General features: G+C 46.9%; 1 protein-coding gene across 1 annotated transcript in view; it reads left to right on the forward strand.

The window, feature by feature from the left end:
* The window catches only part of LOC119589897 (RB1-inducible coiled-coil protein 1-like), a gene marked incomplete in the record, with an annotated part of 56,142 nt that extends 28,192 nt beyond the window's left edge, over positions 1–27,950 (forward strand). Inside the window, 1 exon segment of the mRNA XM_037938536.1 lies at positions 24,023–27,950. Within this exon segment, the coding sequence (XP_037794464.1) occupies positions 24,023–24,151 (129 nt within the window).
* Between the last annotated feature and the right edge of the window lie 21 nt (positions 27,951–27,971).

Raw genomic sequence — 27,971 nt, forward strand, 5'->3', positions numbered from 1 at the left:
GCATATGCACCAACTCTACCTGTATAGTTGTTGTACACTCTGGACCCGTCTTGCCAAGTCCAAGGCACATTAGAGACAGTGTGTATATATATTTTTTTCATTGAAGACTTGTTCATGATTTTTATTGTTGTTGTTGTTGTTATTATTGTTGGCTGTTGTTGTTGTTGTTGTTGTTGTTGTTGTTGTTGTTGTTGTTGTTGATGTTGTTGCCCTTTCTGATATGTTTGTAGATAGATAGATAGGGTATGGAGAGATAGATGTATTTTGTTTGTTTTTGTATGTATGAGTTCATTCGTATATGAGTTATGTTTGCAGGTTTTTTCTATGTAATACAGTCCTGTCTCTGTTAAGAGTTGTGAATTGTTTTGTGAATCGGTTTATATATGATGATTGTCTGTGTTATTGCTCTTTTTAGTACTATTATCTTCATCGTCTTCATCTGCACTTCATCACCACCACCGTCGTCATCATCATCATCATCATCATTGTCGTAATTGTTATTGGTATTAGTGGTAGCATTATTATAATTCTTATTATTGTTAAGTTTACCATAATTGTTACTATTACTAACATGAGTTGCTAATTTTACTTCATTGGATTTTATTACTGTTAGTATCATTATTCTAGTTTTTATTATTGTTACTTTTACTATTACTGTTACTTTTAAAAATTACTCTTTCTATAGCGATCACTATCGTTATCATTAATCGTAATAAAACAATGAACAAATAAATCAACAAATGCGCATCTACACCCACGGCCATACTTTGCGGACACGCACTCGCGCACACACATACGCGCGCGCGGACACACACACAAACACACACGCACGCACGCACGCTCGCTCGCACGCTCGCTCGCATGCACACAAACACACACACACAAACACACAACACACACACACACACACACACACACACACACACACACACACACACACAACACACACACACACACACACAAACACACACGCACGGACGCACGCTCGCTCGCACGCTCGCTCGCATGCACACAAACACACACACACAAACACACACACATACACACACACACATACACACACACAACACGCGCGCGCACGCACGCACACACACGCACGCACGCACGCACGGACGCCAAGTTAGGAAGGTCGGGCAAGCAACGCTAGACGAAAGGTGAAAATCTCAGCTTATGAAGGTCAACCGAACCAGCTTGGCAGTCCTTGTACGCCGGGTCATTGTTGTCTCTCTCTCTCTCTCTCTCTCTCTCTCTCTCGCTCTCTCTCTCTCTCTCCCCTCTCTTCTCTCTCCTCTCTCTCTCTCTCTCTCTCTCTCTCTTTCTCCTCTCTCCTCTCTCTCCCCTCTCTTTTCTCTCTCTCCCCTCTTTCTCTCTCTCTCTCCTTTTTCTCTTTCCTCGCTCTCTCTCTCTCTCTCCTCTCTCTCTCTCTCTCTCTCTCGACTCTCTGCTCCTCTCTTCTCTCTCTTGACTCTCTCGACTCTCTGCTCCCCCAAATCTCTCTCTCTCTCTCTTTCCCTCTCTCTCTCTCTCCTCTCTTTTCTCTTCTCTCTCTCTCTCTCTGACTCTCTGCTCCCTCTCTCTCATTCTACTCTCTTGACTCACTCCTCTCTCTCTCTCCTCTCCTCTCTCTCTCTCTGCTCACTCCTCTCTGCCCTCTCTCCCCTCACCTCTCTCTCTCTCTTCTCTCTGTCTGACTCTCTCCCTCTCTCTCCCCTCTCCCCTCTGTCTGACTCTCTCTCTCTCTCCCCTCTTCTCTCTCTCTCTCTCTTCTCTCTCCCTCCCTCCTCCCTCCCTCCCTCCCTCCCTCCCTCCCTTTCCCCCCTCCCCTCCCTCTCTCTCCTCTCCTCTCCTCTCCTCTCCTCTCCTCCTCCTCCCCTCCTCCTTCGCCCCTCTCTTCTCTTCTCTTCTATTTTATTCTCTTCTGCTCTCTGTTCTCCTCTTTCTTTTGGCTTTACTTCCCCGCCTCCCGTCCTTCCATCTTTCCCTCCTCCGCTTTGCCTCTCCTCCTCCTCCTTGTCCTTCTAAGCTTTTCCTGATTTTTTTTTTTTTTTAATCTTTTCTTCTTCATTTCTTTTCTTTTCGTATCAATTCTCTTCTCTTTACATTATTATTTTATTTTCGTTGTTAATTTAATTGTTGCTGTTCGTTATCTTTATCATGATTCTCTCTCTCTCTCTCTCTCTCTCTCTCTCTCTCTCTCTCTCCTCTCTCTCTGTTCTCTCTCTCTCTCTCTCTCTCTCTCTCTCTCTCTCTCTCTCTCTCTCTCTCTCTCTCTCTCTCTCTCTCTCTCTCTCTTTCTCTTTCTATCTCTTTCCCTTGCTTTCTTACTCTTTCCATTTCTTTCTTTCTCTTTCCCTCTCTTTCTCTCTTCCTCTTTTCGTCTCCCTCATCCTCTTCATCTCAACCTCTCTTCCTCTCTCCCTCCCCCTTCCCCCCCCCCTCTCTCTCTCTCTCCTCTCTTTTCTCTCTCTCTCTCTCTCTCTCTCTCTTTCTCTTCTCGCTCTCTCTCTCTCTTCTCTCTCTCTCTCTCTCTCTCTCTCTCTCTCTCTCCTGGTGGATGCCTTCCCCGCCTCCCGTCTTTTCATTACCTCGCTCATCTCCTCCCCCCCCTCCCATTCCCTTGGCCCCACCCTCTCGTCTTATGTCCTCCGCCCTTTCTATCCTCTTCCCTCCCTTTCCCTCCCCTTCCCTCCCTTCCCCTCCCCTTCCCTCCCCTCTCCACTCCCCTTCCCTCCCCTCTCCACTCCTCTTCTCCCTTTCCCTCCCCTTCTCTCCCTTCCCCTTCCTTTACTTCCCCTCTCCACTCCTCTCCTCTCCTCTCCTCTCCTTCTTTTTATCCCGTCATCTGTCTCTCCTCTCCTCTCTCCTGACTCCTTTGTCTTTACTTCACCTCTTTCGTCGCTGCTCTCCTGTTCTTCCCTTTTTCTTCCCTTCAATTTTCATATCATCTCTATTACCGTGTCATTATCTCCTGCCTATTCCCTTCTCTTCGCTTTTCTTCTTTTCTCTTCTCTCCTCTTCTCTTCTTTTCTCATCTCCTCTCCAGTTTACTCTAATTTCTTCTCTTCTCTTCTCATCTTCTCTCTTCTTACCGCCTCTTTTCTTATCCCTTCGTTTTTCCCCTAAAGGCTTTTTTAAAAAAAAGCCGAGGAAAAGTACCCAAAAAGGGAACCGCCCCTTTCAAAACGGGAAAAATTATGCTTTTACCGTAGAAAACATCAATACATAAATAAAAAAATTTATATTTTTTAATGGGACTTTTAAGAGGAAACCCCAATAATCAATAAAAATTATTTTTTTGTAAAATGTAAGAAAAATAAAAAAATAACTATTTTTTAATTGGGGGACTTTTAAGGGCATCAATAAATCAGTGAAGAATTTATATTTTCTTGTAGACTGTAAGAGACATCAATACTCTGACATTTTTGTTTTTGGGGTGGTTCACGCCAGGGGGTTGGGGGGGCCCAGTCCCAAATCCCAAAAGGGTTTTTAAGAAGGGGGGGGGTTTTGTTTTAAATTTCCCAGGGGGGGGAAAAAAGGGCCAAGCCCCAGGGGCAAAGGGATGGGGGGGGGGGGGTTTTTAGGAAAAGGGGGAGTGGAAAAATGCGTATTTTTAGTTTTTTTGGGGGGGGAGGGGGAGAGAGAGAGAGGGGGGGGGGAAAGGTGGGAGAGAGAAAGGGGATGGTGGGGGAGGGGGGAGAGAGGAGAGAGAGAAAAGGGTGGGGGAGGGGGAGAGAGAGAGAGAGAGAGAAGAGGGAGAGGGGAGGGGAGGGGGAGAGGGGAGGAAAAGGGGAGAGGAGAGAGAGAGGGGAGGGGAAGAGAGGGGAGAAGAGAGAGAGAGGGTGAGAGAGAAAAGGGGAGGAGAGGAGAGAGAGAGAGAGAGGGGGAGGTGGGGGGAGGGGAGAAGAGAGGAGAGAGAGAGAGAGTGAGAGAGAGAGAGGGGAGAAAAGAGAGAGAGGAGACGAGAGCGAGAGCGAGAGCGAGAGAGAGAGGGGGGGGGGGTGAAGGAGAAAGAGAATGAAAGAGAAAGAGAAAGCAAGAGAGGTAAAAATAAATAAAATAAAATAAAAATAAAACCGGACAATAGATTATAAGATCGATCGATAGCCCCCGACGCCAAGGGTGAAAAAAAAAATAAATAAATAGAAAGAATCGGCAGAGTATTGCGACCGTCTCAACCTCGGAAGAATAATGGCCTCAAAATCTCAGGTAGAGGCGGGGCGATAAGACAACGTTCCCCAGGTGACCGCGATGCCCACAAAACACCGAGAGGAAAAAGGGGGGGGGGGGGGAGTGGGCCCTAGGGTTTTAAACCCCCCGGCCGGGGGGGAAAGAGGGGGGGGGGGGAAGGGGAGAGGGGGGGAGAGAATGGGGGGGGAAGGGGGGAAGGGGAAAGGGGAAAGGGGGGGAAGGGGGGAGATTTGGAGAAAGGGAGGGGGAAAGGGTTTGGGGGGAGGGGGGGGAAGGGAAAGTGGAAGGAGAAGGAGGAAAGGGGGGGAAAGGGAGGAGGGAGGGGGGAGTGGGGGGAAGGGGGGGGTGGAGACTAAAGGGTTTTGAAGGAGAGAGAAAGGTGGTGGAGGGAGGGGGAAAAGCGATTGAGGGAGGGGGAAGGGCGATTGAGGGAGGGAAGATGTTGGAGAAGGGAAAGAGTGTTGGAGGAAGAAGGACCTGACAGCGAGCGCACTGCCTGGCCGGATCTCCGCGGGAAGGCGTGAGGGGGTTGGGGGCCCCCCGGGGGGGGGGGGGGGGGGGGGCGGGGGGGGGGGGGGGGGGGGGGAAGGGGGGGGCCCCCCCCCCCCCCCTTCCTTTTTTTTTTTCCCCTTTTTCCCCTTTTTTTTTTTTTTTTTTAAATTTTTTAAAATTATTTTTTTTTTTTTTTTTTAATTTTTTTTATTTTTTTTTATTTTTTTTTTTTTTTTTATTTTTTTTTTTTTTTTTTTTTTTTTTTTTTTTTTTTTTTTTTTTTTTTTTTTTTTTTTAAATTTTTTTTTTTTTTTTTTTCCCCCCTTTTTTTTTTTTTTTTTTTTTTTTCCCCCCCCCCTTTTTTTTGGGTTTTTTGCCCCCTTTTTTTTGGGGTTTTAAAAAATTTTTAATTCCCCCGCCCAAAATTTTCCCCCCCTTTTTTCCCCCTCCCCCCTTTCCCTTTTTCCCCCTCCCCCTTTTTTTTTTTTCTCTCTCTTTCCCCCCCCCCCCCCCTTTTTTTTTTTTTTTTTTTTCTCTTTCCCCCCTTTTCCCCCCTTTCCCCTTTTTTTTTTTTTTTTTCTTTCTCTCTTTTTCCCTTTTTTCCCCCCCTTTTTTTTTTTTTCCCCTTTCCCCCCTTAACCCCCCCAAAAAAAAACCCCCCCTTTTTTTTTTCTTCCCCCCCTTTCCCCCTTTTCCCCCCTTTGGGGGGGGCCCCCCCCCCTTCCCCCCCCCCCCCCCCCCCCCCCTCCCCCCCCCCCCTTTTTTTTTTCCCCCCCCCCCCCCCCCCCCCGGGGGGGGGGGGGGTTTTTTTTTGGGGGGTTTTTTTTTTTTTTTTTCCCTTTTTTTTTTTTTTTTGGGTTTTTTTTTTTCCTTTTGGGTTTTGGGGGGCCCCCCCCCTTTTTTTTTTTTTTTTTTGGGGGGGTTTTTTTTTTTGGGGTTTTTTTCCCCCCCCCTTTTTTTTGGGGGGGTTTTTTTTTTTTTGGTTTTTTTTTTTTTTTTTTTTTTTTTATTTTCCCCCCCGGGGTTTTTTTTTTTTTTTTTTAACTTTTTTTTTTTTCCCCCCCCCCCTTTTTTTCCCCCCCTTTTTTTTTCCCCCCTTTCCCCTTTTTTTTCCCCCCTTTTTTTTTTTTCCCCATTCCCCCCCCCCCCCTTTTTTTTTCCCCCCCCCCTTTCCCCCCCCCCCCCCCCCCCCCCCCCCCTTTTTTCCTTTTAAACCCCCCGGGGCCCCCCCCTACCTCCCTTTTCCCCGGCCCCCCCGGGGGGGGGGGGGGCCCCCCCGGGCCGGGGGGGGCCCCCCGGGGGGTTCCCCCCCCCCGCCCCTCCTCCCCCCAGCCTGGGTTTTGCTTTTGTGCCGCTCCGGAGGGAGGGCGAGCGAAGGGGGGGAGGGGGGAGGGGGGGAGTGTGTAGTTTGTGTGTGGTGTGTTGTGTGTGTGTGTGTGTGTGTGTGTGTGTGTGTGTGTGTGTGTGTGTGTGTGTGTGTGTGTGTGTGTGTGTGTGTGTGTGTGTGTGTGTGTTTTGTGGTCGTGCATGGATGACTTAGTCATGAATGTGTGTGAATGAGTGTTTTGTGTTTGATTGTGTGTGTGTGCGTTTGTGTTTGTGTATGTGTTTGTGTTTGTGCACGCGAGCGTATGTATGTGCCTTTGTGTATGTGTTTGTGCACGCGCGCGCGTGTGTGTGTGCGAACATACGTACGTACGTGTTTCACTCGTGCGCGCGAGCATGTGCGTAGGTTTGACACGTGTGAGCGTGTGAAGCACCTGTACCCGCATCCTGGGTGCGCGGAGCCTGTGTATCGGAGATGTCATCACAGCTTCCCACCTGGCAAACACCTGCCCCTCGCCCCCCTTCGCCCTTTCCCCCCCTCCCCCCCTCCCCCCTCCCCCTCCCCGGCCATAGCTCCCCTGCTGCCGGGCGCCCGTGCCTCGTGTCGATACGGCCCTCTTACACCTCCTCACGCCTCCTCGCCGTGGCCGCCGCCGATGTTGGCGGCTGAGGAGGGCGCGGGGGAGGGCCGAGAGCCGCCGGCGCTGGGCCGCCCCGCGCGCCGGCCGTCGGGTCAGACGCTTCCTTCGTCTGTCCTGCAGAGGGCGTTTCTTCTGCAGAAGGGTGGGAGGCGGGATTCGTACTTTAAGTGCGCACGCAAAAGCACCAGTACAGCACGCACGCTAACGCGCGCGCACACACGCACACACACACACACACACACACACACACACACACACACACACACACACACACACACACACACACTCTCTCTCTCTCTCCTCTCTCTCCTCTCTCTCTCTCTCTCTCTCTCTCTCTCTCTCTCTCACTCACTCACTCACTCATTCTTATTTACACTTACACATGCACACATACACATACACACTTGAACGACAGACAGACAAGCACACGAGAGAGAGAGATGTAGATGTGATCATTAGATACACCAGTAGACAGTGAATGGAAAATGAACTGTATAAAATGCGTGATAATGAAGAGAATTTCCCCCAAATCCAAAAAACCTGGGACCTAAATTCCCACCCTGAAGTTACCCACCACCCAAGAGACTATAAAACAACGGAAGGGAGTGATTAGCCAATACCGTAATAGAGGAGATTAGCCGCCAATTATGCTGATTGGTATGCGCAGTTTCACGAGATCGGCTAATCGCACACGATGAATAGAGTTGTGTAAAAGATGGCACGATGGACCTGACCTTTGACCTCGTTGGGAGTGAGGGACGAGAAATGACTGGTATCTTGTTGACAGGTGTAAAAAAAAAGGTATTTTTGAAGATATTCATTCTCATATATTTTCTGCGGAGAAATGATGGTTAAGGTTGAGGCAGAGTGGAGGAAATACACGTGTGTAGAACTGGATTGTTATTGATGTTATTGCGTTATGTTGGTGTTGTTACTGTTACTGTTACTTTGTTAGTATTGTGGTTGTTATTATTGGGTTATTACCGTTATTATTTTCATTATCATCGTCGTCATCATCAATTATCAACACCATCGACATCATCATCATCATCATCAATCGTCATCATCATCATCATCATCATCATCATCATCATCATCATCAGTCATCGCCACTTTCAGCACCACCACCACATTAAATTCGCTTTGTATGATCATTACCGCCGCCTCACCACTTTCCTTGGCTCCGGCCTGAAAGCGACCCCGTTATGCTGCAGCCCCAGTTTTTCTCCTTCCCAGGCCCGGTATTTCAACGATGCAACACCAACGCTTGCAATACGGGGTCTTTACTTTAAAAGGCACGCGTTAGCTGTAAATTTTTTTGCTTTGCTATTTTTTTTTGTCTCTCTCTCTCTAATATTTCGTTTCTTTTCTTCTTTTCTTGTTTATTTCATTCTCTATTTTTTTTCTTTTGTTTTTTATTTCCTTTTTGCTTATTGCGTTTCATTTCCTTTTATTTCCTTTGTCTTTTCTTCTTTTTATATCTCCATCCATCATTTTCTCTCCTTTACTCCTTTTTTTCCTCTCTCTCTCTCTCTCTCTCTGTCTTTTTTATTATAGTTATTTTTTTCCTCTTTATTCTCATCATCCGCAAAAGCCGAGAAGATTAACACGTCCGGGGGATAAGAAGCGGTTTTGAACTTGTTTCCGAGATTGAGGAGACGGGCTAGCGGTCCATTTAGAGAGGGAGAGGGTGAGGGAGAGAGAGGAAGGGTGAGGGAGAGGGTAGGTGGAGGGGGAGAGGGGGGAGAGGGTAGGTGGGAGGGGGAGGGGGAGGTGAGACGGTAGGTGGGAGGGGAGGGAGGGGGAGGGCGGGTGAGGGAGGGGGAGAGGGTAGGTGGGAGGGTGAGGGAGAGGGTAGGAGGAAGGGGGATGTGGAAAGGGAGAGAAAAGTGAGGATGAGGGAAGTAGGAAGGGAGTGGGGGTGATGGGAGGGTAAGTGGGAGGAAGAGAGGGGGAAGAGAAAGGGTGAGGGAGAGGGAGAAGGAGAGGGTAGGTGGGAGGGTGGGGGAGGGAAAGGGGGAGAGAGGGAAAGAAGGGGGTGAGGATGAGGGAGGGAATCCCTTCGAAGATACAAGTATATGTGTACGTATTTCGACGTTGCGTGTAAGTATGTGTGTACTTATTTCGGCTTTATGTGCAGCTGTGTAAGTACTGTGTGTGTATATCTGTATTTAATTCGATGTTGTATGTCTGTATTTATGTTCTTATTCCGATTTTATATTTAAGTACTGTATATATGTGTACGATGCTCTACACAAATATATTTATACTTATTTCGACTATATATACAGATATTTAAGCATTGTATATATATATATATATATATATTAAAATTATATATTAAAAATATATATTATATTTTTATATTATAAATTTATAATTTTATATTAATATATATATGTATTTATATTTGTTTGTTTATTTGTTTATTTATTTGTTTATTTATTTATCTATTTATTTGTTTGTTTCTACTTCGGTTCTCACCTAACAAGCGAACGAAGTGTCGTCATCAAAAGACCCGGATGAGTGTCTTTTGGGCTAACAGTGCTTTCCCGCGAGCCGACGGTTTCCATTTTTTTTTTCTTTTTTCTTTTTCTTTTTCTTTTTCATCTTCTTCTTCGTCTTCCTCTTCTTCTTCTTCTTCTTCTTCTTCTTCTTCTCCGTTTTCTTCTATTTCTTTTCTTTCTTTACTCTTTGCCTCTCTTTTTTTAGGGGAAGGCAATCTGGAAGCGTGTTTCCTATTCTCTCTCTCTCTCTCTCTCTCTCTCTCTCTCTCTCTTCTCTCTCTCTCTCTTTCTCTCTCTCTCTCTCTCTCTCTCTCTCTCTCTCTCTAATGAGTTTTTTCTAGTGTTTCCCTTATTTTACTTTTCTTTTCTTTTCTCCATCTCTCGCCGGATGTTTGTTCTTGTTTTTTGTCGTTTTTTCTTTTTTCCGTTTTCGTTTTTTCCTTCTTGATTTCGTTTTCTTACCTTTTCTTCCAATTTTTTCCCCCGTTTTGATTCCGTTTCCTTCGTTTTCTTTCTTTTATTTGATTTTTTTTTCTTCCATTTCTCTTTTCCGTCTCGAAGTTTTCGATTTACGTAATCTCATGTGTCAAGTTTATCGAAGTAAAAAAATATGATTAAAACTTATCTTTTTTGGTTATATTATTAGAAAAATGATAATTTTTATGCCGACATCAACAAAAACATTAATAACGATGAATAAAAAGTGTTAAGTTATATATATATATATATATATGTATATATATATATATATATTTTATATAACTACATACATTTTCCTACATATTACATAATACAACTAATAAAATAACATAATACATTTTTTCTCCAATTATACAAAGAGCAAGTAATACGTTTTTTTTTTTTTTTTTTCTCAGCCTAGATAACAAAGACGAAATAAGAATGATCATGAAAATGCGTTTTTTTTCCTTTTTTTTCTTTCTTTTTTACTTGGCGTAACTTGCAACGTAAATAATGAGGATTAAATGCATCTAAAGTTCGATTATTTTCTTCTTGCGTTGAACGATGAGCAAATGACGCTTGTTTGTTTTTGTTTGTTTGTTTGTTTGTTTTTGACGCTTGTTTGGATGAAAATGATCGTTTAGTTTTAACCCAAATTTAACAACAACAACAAAAAAGGAAATTATAATATTATGTTTTATCCAAGTGAATAAATGAAATATAAAAGAAATGGTGGATGTTGTAATTCATCCGAATTAACAGAAACGAACGAAATGAGGATGTTATATTTTATTCAAATTAACCAACAAAGAAAGGAAATGGTGATGTTCTACTAAAAAAAAGAAGAAGAAAAAGATCGACGGCTGTGTACTGTATCCACAAAGAGGCGTCTGTTGTACCTGGTCGGATCACCTGTACCCGCATCCAACGCGTGAGCCAGTCGGGGGTAAGGGGGTGGGGTGGGGGTCTGCCGCATGCTCTTGGTTTCGGTGCGCGTGTGTGTGTGTGTGTGTGTCTGTCGGTCTGTGTGTCTTTTCTGTTCGGTCTGTCTCTTTCTCTCTTCTCCTCTTCTCTTCTCTTCTCTTCTCTTCTCTTCTCTTCTCTTCTCTTCTCTTCTCTTCTCTTCTCTTCTCTTCTCTTCTCTTCTCTTCTCTTCTCTTCTCTTCTCTTCCCTCCTCTCCTCTCAAATATCTATTTCCCACTCTTCTCTCGTCTCCTCTCTCTCTCTCTCTCTCTCTCTCTCTCTCTCTCTCTCTCTCTCTCTCTCTCTCTCTCTCCTCCCTCCTCTCTCTCTCCCTCCTCCCTCCTCTCCCTCCCTCCCTCCCTCCCTCTCTCTCTTTTCCTTCTCCCCTCTCCTGTCCTTCCCTACCTCCTTCCTTCCATCGTCTATTTATCTATCTCCTGCTCTTTCTTTGTCTATAATTCTTGTCTCATTCCTCACTTCTTGCTCTCTTCTTCAACTTCCTCTGCTTTTTCTCCACCCCCTTTTCCTCATCTCTTGTTCATCCCCCACTTCTCCTCTTCCTCTTCCACTTCCCCCTCCTCCTCCTCTTTTTCTTCTTCTTCTTCTTCTTCTTCTTCTTCTTCTTCTTCTTCTTCTTCTTCTTCTTCTTCTTCTTCTTCTTCTTCTTCTTCTTCTTCTTCTCCTCCTCCTCCTCCTCCTCCTTCCTCCTCCTCTTCTCCTCTTCCTCCTCCTCCTCTTCCTCCTCTTCCACCTCCTCCTCCTCTTCCTCTTCCTCTTCCTCCTCTTCCTCCTCCTCCTCCTCCTCCTCTTCTCCTCCTCCTCCTCTTCCTCCTCTCCTCTCCTCCTCCTCCTCCTCCTCTTTCACGCCCTTCCCCTTCCTCTTTCCCCTCTCCCCTTCCCCCTTTCCTTTCTCCTCCTTCCCCTTTCCCTTTCCCCTACCATTTCCCCTTTCCCTTTCCCCTTCCCCTTCCCATACCCTTTATTCTTCCCCTTACCCTAACCTTTTCCCTCACCCTTACCCTTGCCCTTACCCTTACCCTTACCCTTACCCTTACCCTTACCCTTACCCTTGCCCTTGCCCTTACCCTTACCCTTACCCTTACCCTTACCCTTACCCTTACCCTTACCCTTACCCTTACCCTTACCCTTCCTTACCGCGAAACCGTCTGAACAGATCTTGCTTGTGTTGTGTTTGTGTGTGTATAGGTGGGTAGATAGATAGGTAGATACATATATACATACATAAATAGATCAGCAGATATATAAATCAGTAGATAGATACATAGATAAGTCAGTAGATAGATACATAGATAAGTCAGTAGATAGATACATAGATAAGTCAGTAGATAGATACATAGATAAGTCAGTAGATAGACACATAGAGCAGTAGATAGATAGATAGATAGATAAGTGGGTAGGTAGGTAGATACATTGTAGGTAGGTAGATAGATAAGTGGGTAGGTAGATAGATTGGTAGTAGGTAGGTAGATAGATTGGAAGATACATGCTTACATACTCGTATTCACATCTATACACGTATACATATATATACATACACAGTTGGACTTGTGTGTGTGGGCGGCGCCGCGTGAGGGCCGTGGGCCGCCGCAGGCAACCCTCGTGCCCTAAATGCGAACGTCTCTGCCGTGAGGTAATAATGAGCAGCCGCGACCGCCAATCAGGAGCGCCGGGAACAATCAGATAGGGGTTTTAACGTCATGATTTATTTCGGGCCAAGATAGCGATAACCAACGGCGATGATACGAGGGCCGGGCGCTGCTGCCTTTGCCCTCTCGCTGCGTCGCGGGGCCGAGGAAGTGTCGCCCTTATTCCTCCCGGGGCATACGGGTGGGATTGGCCTGCGCGCCCCGCCTGCTCATCGCTATGCAATATTTACCATTATGCAAAATCACGGCAGCGTGTGTAAGGGGGGGTTGGGAGGTGAGCGGATTATGAATGCAGGTTGCAGTTGAGATTGTGTGTGTGTGTGTGTGTGTGTGTGTGTGTGTGTGTGTGTGTGTGTGTGTGTGTGTGTGTGTGTGTGTTTTGTATTGAGTATTTGCATGTTCTGTGTCTGTCTGATTAGGTTTACACATTTAACCAAGCATGCATGTATGTATGACTCTCTAAATATATGCATGTACGTACGTACGCATGTGCGCGATGCAAACACACATGCCCAGCTGCCCTAGGAAGTGGGAAGGGCACGGGATGACCTTGGCTCGGGAAGGAGGGATGCTGGGGGAAATCAAGCGAAAAGGTAACGAGGCTTGAGCCAGTGGGAATCGGAGCGCAGGGAAGGAGACGGCGGAGGAATGCCGGTGTAGGATATAAACGGAAGGAGGAAATGGAAGAGAAGAGAGTGATAGAAAAGAAACAGAAGTAGGGTTTGATGAGATCGATAATTAAGAATTGAATGGAATAGAAAAGAGAGTTTAATGAAAGGAACAGAGAATGTAGTTATATATATATATATATATATATATATATATATATATAGATAGATAGATAGATAGATAGATAGATAGATAGATAGATAGATAGATAGATTGCAATAGAAAGTTAAAGTTTGGCGAAAGATAAGGAAAATGGAATTAAATGAAAAAAAAAAAAACAGAAAAAAGAATTTAATGAAACAAACAGAGAAGAGGGTTAAAAATAACTATGCAACAATGTTCTTAATAGTCTTCAGGTTGACTCTGAATGCTAATTAGCAATGTACTCTGTTAGCGTAAGTCGCTTTTAATGGCCAGGAGAACAAACGACACCAACAGCAGCAGCTTTAATCTCATGAATGCCTACGAATTGATTGGCTTCTGCGATCGGCGTCTTCGGGGGAAGGAGAGCGGCCGCGCGGGTGTCGGGCGCGGGGGCCGGCGCTCGGCCCTCGCTCGTCGCAGCCTCCTCTCCTGCCTCTTCTGTTTCCCTTTCTTCTTCTTCTTCTTCTTTTTCTTCTTCTTTTTCTTCTTCTTCTTCTTCTTCTCTTCTTCTTTTTCTTCCTTCTTCTTCCTTTTTTTTCTTCTTCTTCTTTTTCTTCTTCTACTTCTTCTTTTTCTTCTTCTTCTTCTTCTTCTTCTTCTATTTCTTCTTCTATTTCTTCTTCTTCTTCTTCTTTTTCTTCTTTTCTTCTAATTCTTCTTCTTCTTTCTCTTCTTCTTTTTCTTCTTCTACTTTTACTTCTTTTCCTTCTTTTCTTCTTCTTTTTCTTCTTTTTCTCTTATTCTTCTTCATAATGCGCCCCTCCCCTCCTCATGGTCTTCCTCCTCCTCTCCTTCCTCTTCTTCTCTTTCTCCTCTCCATCTTTCCATCTCCTCTTGCTCTTCCTTCTCCTCCTCTTCTACTTCTTCATCTTCATCTCTTCCTACTTTTCCATTTGAAAGCTTCTTCTGCCTTGCGTCATCGCCATCGTCCCTCCTCCTCCTCCTCCTCCTCCTCTTCCTTCTCCTCCTCTTCCTCCTCCTCCTCCTCCTCCTCCTCCTCCTTTTCCTCCTCCTTCTCCTCTTCATCCTCCTCCTCCTCTTCCTTCTCCTCTTCTCCTCTTCCTCCTCCTCCTCCTCTCTCCTCTCCTCCTCCTCCTCCTCCTCCTCCCTCCTCCCCCCTCCTCCTCCTCCTCCTCTTCCTCCTCCTCCTCCTCCTCCTCCTCCTCTTCCTCTTCCTCCTCTTGTTCTTCCTCCTCCTCCTCCTCCTCCTCCTCCTCCTCCTCCTCCTTTTCCTCTTCCTTCTCCTCCTCCTCTTCCTTCTCCTCCTCCTCCTCCTCCTCCTCCTCCTCTTCCTTCTCCTCCCTCCTCTTCCTCCTCCTCCTCCTCCTCCTCCTCCTCCTCCTCCCTCTCCTTTTCCTTCTCCTCCTCCTCCTCCTCCTCCTCCTCCTCCTCCTCCTCCTCTCCTCCTCCTCCTCCTCCCTCTCCTTTTCCTTCTCCTCCTCCTCCTCCTCCTTTTCCTCTTCCTCCTCCTCCTCCTCCTCCTCCTACTCCTCCTCCTCCCTCTCCTTTTCCTCCTTTTCCTCCTCCTCCCTCTCCTTTTCCTCCTCCTCCTCCTCCTCCTCCTCCTCCCTCTCCTTTTCCTCCTCCTCCTCCTCCTCCTCCTCCGTCGCCGCCGAGATCTATCCAGATCTTTTCCCAGCCATCATTATTATTATCCTTTGCATCGGGATGAGAGTAGCCCCCAACATGTTCCGTCGAAGGATGATGACGGACCGGCTTTTCTTTGGGTCTGCTGGGGTCTGAACGGTCTGCTGGAGGATTGGGTCTGCTGGGGTCTGAACGGTCTGCTGGAGGATTGGGTTGCTGGGGTCTGAACGGTCTGCTGAGGATTGGGTCTGCTGGGGTCTGAAACGGTCTGCTGAGGATTGGGTCTGCTGGGTCTGAACGGTCTGCTGGAGGATTGGGTCTGCTGGGGTCTGAACGGTCTGCTGGAGGATTGGGTCTGCTGGGGTCTGAACGGTCTGCTGGAGGATTGGGTCTGCTGGGGGTCTGAACGGTCTGCTGGAGGATTGGGTCTGCTGGGGTCTGAACGGTCTGCTGGAGGATTGGGTCTGCTGGGGTCTGAACGGTCTGCTGGGGTCTGAACGGTCTGCTGGAGGATTGGGTCTGCTGGGGTCTGTACGGTCTGCTGGAGGATTGGGTCTGCTGGGGTCTGAACGGTCTGCTGGAGAATTGGGTCTGCTGGGGTCTGAACGGTCTGCTGGAGGATTGGGTCTGCTGGGGTCTGAACGGTCTGCTGGAGGATTGGGTCTGAACGGTCTGCTGGAGGATTGGGTGTGCTGGGGTCTGAACGGTCTGCTGGAGGATTGGGTCTGTTTGGGTCTGAACGGTCTGCTGGAGGATTGGGTGTGCTGGGGTCTGAACGGTCTGCTGGAGGATTGGGTCTGCTGGGGTCTGAACGGTCTGCTGGAGGATTGGGTCTGAACGGTCTGCTGGAGGATTGGGTCTGATAGTTTGCTGAATTTCCAGGTCTCCCGAGGTCTGTGTGATCTGTTGGGGCTGGGGTCTGAACGGTCTGCTGGAGGATTGGGTCTGCTGGGGTCTGAACGGTCTGCTGGAGGATTGGGTCTGCTGGGGTCTGAACGGTCTGCTGGAGGGGGGTCTGAACGGTCTGCTGGAGGGTTGGGTCTGATAGTTTGCTGAATTTTCAGGTCTCCCGAGGTCTGTGTGATCTGTTGGGCGAACGTTCTCGAGGTCTGTTGGGTCTGGCGGGTCTGTGCCGATGGACTGATTGGGTCTCTTTAGGTCTGGTGGGTCTGCAGCATACGTTGGGTCTGTTTGTGGTCTGATTGGTCTGTTAGGTCCGGTGGGTCTAAAACGGTCTTGACAAGACTCAGGGAAACGTTCGTAAAGATTCGAGATTTATGTTATCTTTTAATGGGGGGGGGGCGAGAAGGGGGGGGAGTAATGGGGAGATTGCAGGTCAGTGGTTTTTTTTTATGTGACCGTTTGGTTATATGTATTGTTTTCGTTTTCCTTTCTTTCTTTCTTTCTTTCTTTCTTTCTTTGTTTATTTACTTATGAGCTTATCGTCTTTTCATCTTTTTTTTTTTGCGAGGGATACCACCATATCGCGGAATTATCGCTATTGGGTTAGGAAGGAAAGAAAAAAAAAAGGAAAAGAAAAAAAGTGAAGTAGATGATAATAGGCTGTTTCTCCTGACAGACCCATTAAGAGAGGGATATGGAAGTGGCCCCCAGATTTAACCCATGCATAAGCGCAGGCCATAAACTGCGTAGGGTTTGCTTAGCAGATCGTGTGGAATGACCTCCAGATGCCACGGGAGACAAGTGTATTAGAGGTGGAGGAGGTGGAGGAGGGAGGAAGGGGGGAGGAGGGGGAGGGGAGGTGGAGGAGGGATGAGGAGGAGGAGGAGGAAGAAGAAGAAGAAGAAGAAGAAGAAGAAGAAGAAGAAGAAGAAGAAGAAGAAGAAGAGAAGGAGGAAGAAGAAGGGGAAGTAGAGGGAAAGAGGGATGGAGGAGGGAGGAGGAGGAAGAGGAAAGGGGAAGGAAAGAGAGGTGGAGGAGGGAGGAAGAGGCGGGAAAAGGAAAGGAAAAAGGAAGGGGAGAAGAAAAGGAAGGATAAATGAAGAGGAGGAGGAGAGCAGCAGCAATAACAACAGCATGGAGGAGGAGGAGGAAGAACAGAAGAGACTTGAGGTGGGGGGAGGGAGGAGAGTGAAGTGGGGAAATGGAAGAGACGAAGAGAGAGAGAGAGAGATAAAAAAAAAGGATAATATTTTTTTTTTCTAAGAAGAAGAACAGAGAGAGGATAAAAAATGGTAAACCTCGACATTCATCATGATTGCGTTTGGAGATAGCTGTCTGCTTCGCCTTTGACTAACGATATCAGCGGGGACAGCGGGCCAGAAATCAGCTGAGGTGGACTAGCTGAGATTGGCAGGGAAGGGCAGGGGGTCGGGGGAGGGGCTGGGGAAAGGGAAGGGGGAGAGATGGGGGTTGGGGATGAAGGTGGGGATGGGGAAAGGGAAGGGGCGATGGGTAGGGAGGGGTGGGAAAGGGGTGATAGGGAGGGATGGGGATGGGGAAAAGGGGTGATAGGGAGGGGTGGGGATGGGGAAGGGGTGATGGGTAGGGGGGGTGGGGATGAGGTGAGGGTGATGGGTAGGGAGGGGTGGGGCTGAAGGTAGGGATAGGGGAAGGGGAAGTTGGTGGTGGGTGGGGATGGGAAGGGGAGAGAATGAGAAGGGAATCTGGAAGGGGAGGGACGAGGGTGGGGGCAGGGAGGGGAAGTAGGGAGGGAGGGATATCAGGGGTATCTATCAGATGGGGCGCAGATTCCAAGCACTGTATTCTAGACGTCGGGGCATCGGAATGTGGGCCTCATCCGCGCCCCGGCTCTTTGACTCGGCGCTCTGCCTTTTGCTTCTGCGCTCTGCGTTTTGCGTCGGCCTCCTCCTCCTCCCCTCTTCCTCTTCCTCCCTTCCCTCCCACTCCCCCTCCTCCTTCTTCTCCTTCTCTCCTCTCTCTCCTCCTCCTCTTCCTCCTTTTCTTCCCCCTCCCTTTTCTCCCCCTCCTCCTTTTTTCCTCTTCCTCCTCTTCCTCCTTTTCCTCCCCCCTTCCTCCTTTTCCTCCCCCTCTTCCTCCTTCCCCCCCTCCTCCTCCTCCTCCTCCTCCTCCTACTTCCCCCTTCCTCATCTACCTCAACCTCTGCCTTCCCCTTCCCTACCCTCTTCTCCCTCCTCCTCCTCCTCTCTTCCTCCGTCTCCTCCTGAAGCCCAGCATGGGGTCTGTGCTCCAGTGACTCCCCGGGACGCCTCCTCCGCCTGCGCCTCCGCCAGTGCCTCCGCCAGTGCCCTGCGCGGTGGCCTGGAGGATCCGCGCCCATCGAGAGCGAGGGAGAGGCCGGCCTGCTGGCTCGTGCTGGTTAACCCGAGGCTGGTTAATGAGTGTGCCATACAGCGTAAACATAGGCATTACCCGAAAGCCCGGCATTTAGCCGGCGTGTGCGCGATGTCTCTGTTTGACTTCGCTTCGCTCCGCTTGTTTTTTTTTTTTCTCTCTCTCTCCCTCGGTGTTTTATGGCAGTGTGGCGGGGTGTATGGGGGTGGGATGGGGTCTCCGTGTGTGTGTGTGTGTGTGTGTGTGTGTGTGTGTGTGTGTGTGTGTGTGTGTGTGTGTGTGTGTGTGTGTGTGTGTGTGTGACAGGACATTACAAGTCTTTGGCGTTGAAGGAGAAGCTTCGAGAGGCGAGTCGACCTGATGCACTTTGGCGTCGTTAATGGCTCGGATGCCATTGACAAAAAAATATTCACCACAATTTTTACAAATAAAGATCAATCAGTACCTGTCTCCGCGCATACAAATATGTTATTATTATGATATATGATATTGACCAAAGCATTAACAAGAAATACGCATGAGTGGGATCCGGGCGATGCCGGCGCGCCCGCTCGCCCCGCCGTGGAGATGGTCGCCCGCCCGCCGCCCGTCCGTGCCATAACTCGTAAACATGGTCATTATCGCCCCGGCGGCACCGGAGTTACGGCTCGCGCGTTGCTGGCGTCGGGGCCTCGGGCGGCGGCGGCGGCGGCGGCGGTGGAAGCGCTCGACGTCGCGGTGACGTGTGGACGGCGCTCTCTTGGCCTCCCCGCGGTGAGAGTGGGCGAGGGCCGCGGGCGACGGGGCTCAGCGTGGGTTCAAGGGTTGTTGAATGGGCGGGCTGCACGGGCGGCGGTTGGGCGGGGGCGGCCGAGCTGGCTGGCGTGGAGGATGGATGAAGGACGGCAGGGCGGCAGGTGGGTGACCTGGGAGCGGGTGCAGAAGGGCCGCCCGAGTTGGCGGGTGAGTGCGGATGAGGGAGGTGGATGGGCGGCCTGAGGGCGGCTCTAGCGGGCGGCAGGTGCGGCGAGGGACACCGACCCTGCCTGTGCTTGTACCGCCTCCCCGCCCACTTGTACAGCTGCCTCATTACGCCCACACGCCCTTGATTTATACCAAAAGCACCTGCTAGGAGGCTCTCTCCCTCTCCTCTATCCCCCTCAGTCACCCTCCCTCCTGCCCACCAGCCCTCCCGCCCTCCTCTCATGCCCTCGTGCCCTCCTACCCCCGCACCCGCCCGCCCACCGGTCCGTGTGCAGTGATTTAGCCCCGAGGACACGGGTCCTGGCGAGGCAGGTTTGTGACGTATCCTGCCACCCAACCTCGGGAAGACAACACGCCACACTACGGGCGCGGGGAGGGCAGGGGAGAGGGGCGCAAGAGGGGATAGGAGGGAGGGAGGGGAGCAAGGGAGAGGGGCAGAGGGCAAGAGAGAGGGATGGATGGGTGAATGGTTGGAGGGGGAGGAAGAAGAAGAAGAAGAAGAAGAAGAAGAAGAAGAAGAAGAAGAAGAAGAAGAAGAAGAAGAAGAAGAAGAAGAAGAAGAAGAAGAAGAAGAAGAAGGAGGAAGGAGGAGAGAAGAAGGAGCAAGGGCGAGGGGAGAGGGAAGGCGGGGGTGGTGGGGAGGTAGCAGGTCAGTCGTGCTTAGGGAGGAGGAGTGGGTGAAGGAGCAGGTCGGACATCATGCTGGTAAAGGGAGTAGATGATATCTCTTTATCTATGGCTGGAAGATGAGAACATGTTTTATTCATGAAGCTACGAGTTGCAAACATGTGTTCATCAGTGGGTACGGATTGTAGGCATAACCTGGTGAGCAGTGTGTACAGACTGTAGACATGACCTGGTAACCAGCAGGTACAGACCATATAGGAATGACATGGTGTCCAGCAGGTATGGACCTAATGACTATGAATAATTTACTATAGACATGCTCTGGAGACTGTCAGATACAGACTATAATGACATTGAGAGTCGTATATTTAAACTACAGAGATGACTTGGTATAACCTGATCGTCAGTACGTACAAACTATTGATATGACACAGACTAGAGACATGACCTGGTGACCGGCAGACGCAGAATACACACACGACCTGCAGTTGCAAAGTATAGACGTGACCTGATTGAGCAACGTGAAATAATAACCTAATAATGAGAATCTATAGTGGGAGAACATTTAGCTATTAATGACATTTATGCGCATGTATTGGGTAGGGGATGCCCATTTGCCCGCTCTAGGTATTGCGTGTGGGTATTGACGCTGCATTGACGAGGCGGTCCCTTGGCTGGATGAGGCCGTCTTCATTGAGCGGCCAGAGGCGTAGTAGCGGGGGTAGTAGTATACGTATTAGTGTGTGTATGAATGAGTGTGTGCGCGTGCGTATATGTATGTTGTATGTATGTAGGCATGTGCCCGATTTCTCCCTCCGTTGCCGATGATAGGGGTGGGGGAAAGGGAGGAGGTAGATGGCGCCCCTGATTGCGTGCGACCCGCTGACGCCGGGGACATAATGAGGGCGTGTGTGTCGCCGCCGCCGCGAGATGCGATCAGCTCCCGATCCTAAGGTGTCGGATAAGCACTCCGGTCGCGGCTGGCGTTGCGTGAGGGCGGCCGCCGTCTGTCCGCGACGAAGCAGTGCCGGCGGTCTCCTCCCCCGCCTATATATATATATATATATATATATATATATATATATATATATATATATATATATATATTGTGTGTGTGTGTGTGTGTGTGTGTGTGTGTGTGTGTGTGTGTGTGTGTGTGTGTGTGTGTGTGTGTGTGTGTTGTCTGTCTGTGTATGTATGCATTTATTTGTTTAATTATTTATCCATACTATCTAGAACTGAAGCGTTGCCATCGGCGCTGTCCTCTCTCCCTCTCGCGGTCGACGCTGCTAGGAAGAAGCGCCAGCAGTGTCAGCAGTTTGTATCGCCAGTGTCAGTCGGATGGGGGGGGGGGGGTATTAGATGGACGGGTGGGCCTGGGGATAGATTTTAGAAGTGGCGCGGCGGCGTGTAGACGTGTAGACCGGGCTTGGGCTGGCGACTGATATGTGCAGTGATTTATGTGGCCGGGGTGTTGCCCTCTCACGCCCCCCTCCTTCCCCAACCTTGTTCCCCTCCCCCTCTCCTTCCCCAACCTTGTTCCCCTCCCCCCTCCCCCTCCCCCCGCGTCTCTCTCCCGCCGCCCATTCCTTGCCCGGTCGTCCCCGGTAAACACCCTCTCCTACCCTTCCCCTCCCCCCCTCCTGCCCCGGCTGCCACTCCAGTCTCCCCGGCAGATGATGCTCAAATCTCAGCAAGTTACAGTGGGCAGAGCGCCAAGGTGCCCCGGGCCCCTCCACCACGCCCACGGCCCTCCTGCCCCCTCCCCCCGCCCTTTCCCCCGCCCGCAACAACCACCGCCGCCACCATACTTGGAACACAACAATTTTGTACACTTGCATTACCTGCGTCCACTACGTTAATTCTTGCCCCGACTCGGGGGTTTGAAAGTCGTGCGTGTGCGTGTGACTGTGTGTGTGTGTGTGTGTGTGTGTGTGTGTGTGTGTGTGTGTGTGCGTGTGCGTGTGCGTGTGCGTGTGCGTGCGTGCATGTGGGTGTGGATGTGGATGTGGGTGTATGTGTATGTGTATAAAATGCGTATATGCATATACACGTTTGTACGTGTATGAGTGTCTTCGTTCACACATATATTTGCTTGCATAATTAGCATGTTGACCTGCTCCGTCTTTTTTGTGCATCTGCCTTGAATCCGTGTGCGAGGTGTGGCATTTTTTGTGTGTGTTTTATGTTTTCTCAGAGGCAACATTTGGGAAAAGGAGTGTAAGCTTACGTGGTTTTATTATTTGCACAAGACGGGGGGAAAAAAGTGATGAGCTACCTTACTCGCAGATCTTCTTCCAGAGGTTAACACATAACGATTTTTTGCCTGTTTGTTTCAATGACTCGATTCATAGACGTTGTCTATTTCAATCAAAGATAATTATTGATTTTCTGGTCATCTTTCACGTTCCTCTTAGTTTTAGAATAGCATATCCGAGTCCAGCAAAATGAAATTAACATAATGATATAATAATGCTATTTGTCTTCCATGACGAGAACGTTTCCTTTTGATCGGACACTTTCTCTCTTTCTTTGTTACTTACTTACTTTATTCCACTTGGTAGGAATAGTAGGCCTATTACTTACTTTATTCCACTTGGTAGGAATAGTAGGCATATTACTTACTTTATTCCACTTGGTAGGAATAGTAGGCCTATTACTTACTTTATTCCACTTGGTAGGAATAGTAGGCCTATTACTTACTTTATTCCACTTGGTAGGAATAGTAGGCCTATTACTTACTTTATTCCACTTGGTAGGAATAGTAGGGGGCCGCGGTGGCCGAATGGTTAGAGCGTCGGACTCAAGACTGTCACGACGGCAATCTGAGTTCGAGGGTTCGAGTCACCGGCCGGCGCGTTGTTTCCCTTGGGCAAGGAACTTCACCTCGATTGCCTACCTAGCCACTGAGTGGCTCAAGTCAGTGCCGGGTATATAGAGATGGTGACTCGATAAAAACATCGGGCGGAAGGCAATGGCAAACCACCGCTCTAAATTGCTAAGAAAAAATCATGGAAGCCCATGATCGCCAAGGCCGCGGTGGTGGCCGAATGGTTAGAGTGTCGGACTCAAAACTGTCACGACGGCAATCTGAATTCGAGGGTTCGAGTCACCGACCGCTGCGTTGTTTCCTTGGGCTAGGAACTTCACCTTGATTGCTACCTAGCCACTGGGTGGGCCAGCCAGCCCAAGTCAAGTGCTGGTCCCAAGCCCGGATAAATAGAGAGAATGTTTAAACCTAAAAGGTACCACCGGCACTCTCCGTGGAAAGGAACTGGGGACCCTACCACGTACTCACTCCAAGAGCATCACAACATGAAAACTACAATTAAGTATCATGCTGTGACCACGGCGGCTCAGACATGAACCTACCGTTAAAAGAAGAGAAGGAATAGTAGGCCTATTACTTACTTTATTCCACTTGGTAGGAATAGTAGGCCTATTACTTACTTTATTCCACTTGGTAGGAATAGTAGGCCTATTACTTACTTTATTCCACTTGGTAGGAATAGTAGGCCTGTTACTTACTTTATTCCACTTGGTAGGAATAGTAGGCCTATTACTTACTTACTTTATTCCACTTGTTAGGAATAGTAGGCCTATTACTTACTTTATTCCACTTGGTAGGAATAGTAGGCCTATTACTTACTTTATTCCACTTGGTAGGAATAGTAGGCCTATTACTTACTTAATTTATTCCACTTGGTAGGAATAGTAGGCCTATTACTTACTTTATTCCACTTGGTAGGAATAGTAGGCCTATTACTTACTTACTTTATTCCACTTGGTAGGAATAGTAGGCCTATTACCTTTTCGGCGACTTGCTAGAAACACTTTCCTTCGTAGTTGCTAGGATCGTATTCCCTGTTATATGATAGGAACGAATGCCCTGTAGATAAAGACTTCATTTCCTGTCGATAGGACTTTATTTCCTGTGACTGGAAAAGAACGCCTTTCCTCACTCTCCTCCTTCATTGGCTGGACCGCGAGCCCTCCTCTCACCTTACAGGAATGCCTTCCTTGGTGTTCGGTTGGGTAGCAATGCCTTCCTCTTTGATGGGCCTGGATTCCCTGTTTCTTGATAGGACAGCTTTCCCTGTTCCTTTCCCTGTTCTCTAGGGAAGCATTCCCTGTTTCTTGTTGGATAACTTTCCCTGTTCCTTGATAGGACAGCTTTGCCTGTTCCTTGATAGGATAACTTTCCCTGTTACTTGTTAGGACAGCTTTCCCTGTTCCCTAGGGCAGCATTCCCTGTTACTTGTTGGACAGCTTTCCCTTTTACTTGGTAGGATGGCACTCCCTGTTACTGATAGGACAGCATTCCCTGTTTGTTGCTAAGAACACCTTCCCTTATACTCATAGAACTGCTTTCCTTCTAACTTAGTAGCATTACATTCTTTTTTATAGCAATGCTCTCCTGCTTACTTAGTAGGGGCTGCATAGCTATTCCTTCCCTCATACTTGATAGGAATGCCTTTTCCTTGATGCTAATACCTTCCCTGTTCATTGCAGGACGAGAACCGGTTCCGCGTTCCGAAGGGCACCAAGTTCTACCGCGTGATGGCCAAGCCATGGGATAGCGAGGACACCTCACGAAGAGATGGGAAGAAGGAGTCCCAGCAGGCATCTCCTACCCAGTAGTAGCAGCATCCTACTCCGGCATCATCCCATCTCCCTTCCTCCGCCCCTCGAGGATCCCCAGGATGCATCTTCTTCATCACTCTGTCCCTGGCTTTGAGAAATAGGACACGGCCGACCAAGACCCATGGGGGAGCATGGCGGAGCAGCAGCACCTTCGACCGTCATCTTCTTGACACGTGGACTTTGTTTGTATCGTGACTCGTTCCATGTCATTGCAACATTCTGTAAACATCGCCCTTCATTACTGTCTGACATCTTTCACAACATCGCTGTTTCATTTTCATCATTACATTGTGACAGCCTTCCTTCGTGACACTTGACATTTTTCCTGACAGAGACAGCTTTCCTAACTTTACAGTAATATTATTGATGATAGAAAAAAACTTGGGATATCCATTTCTTCTTTCTATGGTAGTTTTTTCTAACATTATCAGAACTTCATTCGTAACACTTCAACATAAACCGTTAAAAACTGGTAGTCTTAACAGTGTTTTTCACTTACACTCAGAGACAAACATACTAATATTTCACATTATCTTTTAATTTATAGTTCTCCATTCATCTATTTACTCCTTTGTTTTATGTTCAATCAGATTGTCTTCAGACTTCCCCTCCTCTCATATATATTATGCAATAATATGTAGAACAAGAGGCAAAGATGGCAACTTAAAAAAAAGGGAATGATACATGAATAGTTTTTTGGATTAAAAAAAAAATTGAGCATCATATTAACAATTAACGAAAGACCTGCGTATGAAGTCAATGCTTGTGTGTTTGTTTTGCCTAAGATTACCTGCCATTGTAGCCCACAACCATCTCGACTTGTCTTCGCTCTCTGGATGCAGCTTCTTAGACAATTTCTTCGCACCAATTTTTTTTTCCAGGTCTGCTTCAATTCATTTTCTGGCCAAATAGATGATCAGAGATAAATGAAAAAGTATTTCAAGGATGTAATTCATGTATTTTTACAAGGAATCCAGTTAGAAGCATGTAACATTTGTAATGCAGTGAGAAGAATTTTTAATAAAGGGTGTTTTTAAAAAGGATATGACTGTAGTTGCTCCTTGAAATATGACAGGAATGAGTACCACATTTTATTAGAATTTCATAGCAATAGCACGTGGATGCTTTATAGAGATTAAAAATTACTCTTTTATTAATTTATCATGCAGTAAATCTTACTGTTTAATTTCATGAACTAAAAGAAGTTAATTTTAATTCCACTCAGTCACTTCATTGTGACACATTTAAACCTTGTAAATATAAAAGAAATAGGAATATTAAAGTCAATATTTAACCGAACAGAAAGGTCGTTTATAACTGACTTTCTTGTGATGTTATTTTTAACTTGCATAACTGCGTCAGTGAAAATCCTAGTTTTTTATACAGATTGAAGATAGATATTAACATCTTCCCATAACACTTGTACTGCCTGCCTAAGTATTACCTCTGTGAAAGATGACCCTTTGGTTATTGTCGGAAGGGGGCTCGAGTGTGGCAGTAATGTACCTGTGTTTTTTTTATCATGTAGATTATGTATCATGGAACTCAGACCCAGAATCCATCATAGCTTGTACAATAATGAGCAGATAATCCTTACATAGGTATAACGGTAGGTAGAAACTAGCCTTTGACTCGTTTTCCGACAAGTATAAAATTCAAGTTAAATTGTGTATAAAATATCCAACAAGTTCATCAAGTTATTACATACCTGAAAAAAAAAAATCAAGATATATTTCCCTATAGATTTATCCATTTTGGAATGTATGCGTGGGTTAATTGTGGTACGGCAATGGGTATTCCTTGATAGCAAATTACCTGTGTCTTCTGATGGCTATATTACTTGTTTGCAAATCAAATCAAATCCATTTGTCCTTTTAAAGGAAGACATATTTTATTAGGTAACGAGAATAAGAAAATGGATTCAATAGTGTAATTTACATAGTGCAAAGTTTGGTTTTTGTTTGAGTATGCTGTACAATATTTTTGCACAAATATCCACTTTGCATAATCGGGCTGAATGGCGAAAGATAGGGTTTGGCAAATATATAAATATATACATTTGAATTTTGTAAAGGCAGAGAATTTTTAATAAATGCAACACGAAACCCAAGAAGCAGTTATTTTCTAATGTGTCACATAAAACGTCTAAATTTCTACTTACCTCTCTTCAACCAAGGTCATTCATTTCCATGTAAGCAGTCGAACCTTACCATGTTCAGTTACATTTGACTGTGCTATCATTCATGAATACAGTGGGACCTGTTTTGGCTATAAACCATGAGCATAGTTGGCATCCTGTGTCCCAGACCAGCCACAGTCCGGGCTATCTGTGTCAGTCTTTTAATCTCTTACTGATGTTAAAACACAAGGAAAGACTTTATTCCAGACTCTATCAAGCTGTCACTTCCTACAGCGCTCTTTTTGTGTTATAAAGGAAAAGAGGTTTTTCTAAAAAAAAAAAAGTATTGTTAGGATGTAACTGTATTTGCTGTTTGATAATAAGCTGGATTCGTAAAGAGCTTTTGACATACGGAACTGGATCGTATATATAAGCTTAAGCTGATGATCTGTAAATAGAAAACTGGATATATATAGTATACATACATATATATACATATATATATATATTTGTAACACATTTCCACAGTATGTGCTGAGAGCAAGTGTATTAGATATGTTTGAACAATGTGGAGTGGATGAGATCTCTGTTTTAGTCATTTATTTTCGAAAGCAGTTGTTTCTGTGAGGCTTAAGAATATCCCAACACTCCATACGTTTTGTTAGGCTGATCTCACCCGCAAACACCTCATCTGCTGAGGAAGTACAAGTTGCTAATAGTTTGTCAGTTGATACTTAGGCAGTTTAGCTCGACACTTCCTAGAAAAAAATACGCCATATAAAGTAGGGAAGCTGATCGAAGTATCAGTCTGCAATTATAATGCAGGTCATCATTTAACTGAGATCGAAAACTAATTGGCTTGGCTCCTCTCTGCATGAGACTGGCTTCATAGAAAGGTAATAACACTTACCAACTTGTCTGTCAGCTGTGCTCCGTAGGGGGTGGACTCCCTGCTCAGCTGACAAGAGGCTGTCGCATTTATCATTGAGCTGAGTTAGCAATATTTATTTTTCTCATCTTCTGACTGACCGCGCCGAACAGCCTGAAATAGTAAGAAATAGTTTCCCGGTGGTACAAATTGTGATTCATGTTGTCCTTATTTTCCCCTCACCCGTTTCCTAGATTGGTACAAGCACTTGAATGTGGTTTAAGTTGCAGAGAGAGAAGTAACGAGCATCTATTTTGATTCAAGTCGTGCCAGTTATTTTGTATAATGTGTGGATAAGAATCTTCGAGCTATTGCATACCGACAGAGAGAGAGGAGAGAGAGAGAGAGAGAGAGAGAGAGAGAGAGAGAGAGAGAGAGAGAGAGAGAGAGAGAGAGAGAGAATATATCAGGCTACATTGATCATTCTGATGAAGAGGTGTTTAGAGATCTAAAATATCAGTCGGTAACATCTTCCATAAACTTTTTTTTTTTCTCGCTCTCGGTAAACCGTTGTATGTTTCTCTTGTTTTTTAACCAACACATTGGGTGCAGGAGAGTGTTCTTCTATCTCGTTTCTTGATTGCTCTGTACTTTTAGCATGCACGAATATCACGTTTTGTATTTGCAGGATGTTATTTGCCTTTCAGTGATTGTAATGAGTGAGGTGTGCATTGTATACAGTGTATTAAACAATCTTTTCATTACGCTTTTCCATGAGTACTGAGGTAAATAAAAATGATTATGAATAAGCAAGGCGTTTAATTCGTCCT

The sequence above is a fragment of the Penaeus monodon genome, chromosome 26, assembly GCF_015228065.2.
Source record: "Penaeus monodon isolate SGIC_2016 chromosome 26, NSTDA_Pmon_1, whole genome shotgun sequence".
NCBI lineage: Eukaryota > Metazoa > Arthropoda > Malacostraca > Decapoda > Penaeidae > Penaeus > Penaeus monodon.